The sequence below is a fragment of the Mustela putorius genome, unplaced genomic scaffold (assembly GCF_011764305.1).
Source record: "Mustela putorius furo isolate JIRA1106 unplaced genomic scaffold, ASM1176430v1.1 tig00537227_pilon_pilon_pilon, whole genome shotgun sequence".
Classification (NCBI taxonomy): domain Eukaryota; kingdom Metazoa; phylum Chordata; class Mammalia; order Carnivora; family Mustelidae; genus Mustela; species Mustela putorius.
Window position 1 is genome coordinate 549,875 of NW_025422368.1, and position 1,965 is coordinate 551,839.

General features: G+C 35.3%; 1 protein-coding gene across 1 annotated transcript; it reads right to left on the reverse strand.

The window, feature by feature from the left end:
* Positions 1 to 382: 382 nt before the first annotated feature.
* Positions 383 to 1,321, reverse strand: LOC101694515 (olfactory receptor 6C74-like). The gene has a single exon (XM_004782427.1). The coding sequence runs from the start codon at positions 1,319 to 1,321 to the stop codon at positions 383 to 385; it is 939 nt and encodes a 312-aa protein (XP_004782484.1).
* Positions 1,322 to 1,965: the final 644 nt, after the last annotated feature.

A 1,965-nucleotide genomic window follows, 5' to 3' on the forward strand; every position in this document is an offset into this window, starting at 1 on the left:
GGTACAAATAAAGAGCTGTAATAACTTATACATTGCATGTTACATTAAATATAAAATAAATAAAATACTTCATAATCTTGACTAGAATTCAAATCTAACAGAGACAGATTGAAAACTTAGCTCCATTTCTTTCAGATACTCACAGGGAAAGGATGTGATGGGAAAAAAAAGTATCTCTTGCAGGACATAAAGAAAATTAAGTTCTTTGGAACAAAGATTTTTCTGCAAATAATGCTTAAGAGAGATAAAGATGAATATCAAAGACATAAAAGCAAAAAAACCATAACAAACCAGAAGGAACTGTATTGGAGCTACTACTAGATATTTTGATATTATTAGGGGTTCCTTTGTTCATTTTCTTTATATAAAATGCAACAGGAATTCATTTGCTTGAGAAGGAAACAATCTTGTGTATCATGTTCAAGAAGGCTTTTTTCACCTGCTGGTTCCTCAAAGTATAGATGAAAGGATTCAAAAGAGGAGCCACGGAAGTATTGAGCACTGCAATTCCCTTGGAAAAAGATACTCTTTGTTTGACTGATGGTTTAACATACATGAAGATGCAGCTGCCATAAGAAAGGGATATCACAATCATGTGAGAAGAACATGTTGAAAAAGCTTTTTTCTTCTGATTAGTTGAAGGGATTTTTAGAACTGTTAAGGCAATATAGGTATATGATATTATCACCAGCACCAATGTGACTATGAGTGTCACCAAAGCAGAGATGTATCCCATTGTCTCTAAGAGCTGTGTGTCTGAGCAGGAGATCTGCAGCAGGGGAGTTGTATCACAGTAGAAATGGTCAACAATGTTGGAGGCACAGAAGTCAAGATTTATTCCTAAGAGGAGAGGTGGAAAGATGACAAAAAAACCAGCAAACCAACAACAGAAGACAAGTTGAATGCAGATCTTACTGTTCATGATGGTTGTGTAATGCAGAGGCTTACAGATGGCAACATAGCGGTCATAGGACATAGCAGCCAGCAAGTAAAATTCAGATGCACCAAGAAGGAAGGCAAAAAACACTTGAGTTATACAACAATTAAAGGAAATGGTTTTGTCTCCAGTTGCCATCGTAACCAACAATTTAGGGATGCATGTAGTAGTATAAGAAATTTCTAGGAAGGAAAAATTCCGAAGGAAAAAATACATGGGGGTCTTGAGGTGAGTATCCACCAGGGTGAGTGTGATGATGGTCAGATTGCCAGTGACACTCAGCAAGTAGGTGAGAAGCAGAAAGACAAATAACACAACTTTCAATTGTGGGTCATCAGTCAAACCTGCCAGGATAAACACTATCGCTTGTGTGTGGTTTCCCATTACTGTCCTCTACTTTTCCAGTTCTAAACAGAAAAGAAAAACAGAAAGAAATTGACAATCCCAGTGGAAAAATAAGAGTGATTTAAATGTCTAAAATAAAGTTATCAAGCGACATTTCAGATAGAGTAACACAATGCTCGTTCAAGTTTTGAAGATGGATATGCCAGGAGGTTTGCATTTTCAGAGTATCTGGACACCGAATTTCATCTTCAGTTTGTAATTCTACTGGAGAATAACCTATATGATGATAGAAATTGTTGATTTTTTAAGGAAATAAATTTGATGGAAATTAGAGGGACATACCAAACATAGAAAAATGCTTTTCCTCTCTTGAATTTACACAATTGGAATGAATGCTGTTTATTGTTCAATTAAAAGGTTTGCATACTAGAAACAAAGTGGTATCTGTCATTAAAAGTACAGCTGCCCATTTATTGCATTTAACACACACATACACAGACACCTTGCTCTCATTAATAAATAAGGCTACCATAACTTTACCATTTTCTTCAACAAATCAACTCAAATGCTTAATTCTTGTGTCATTTACTTTCATGGCTAATGAGATACAATTTCAGATAAGTGACTTTGAGGCATTGGGAATATATTTATTTGCCATCCTTATTAGTGTTTCCATTTCTTCA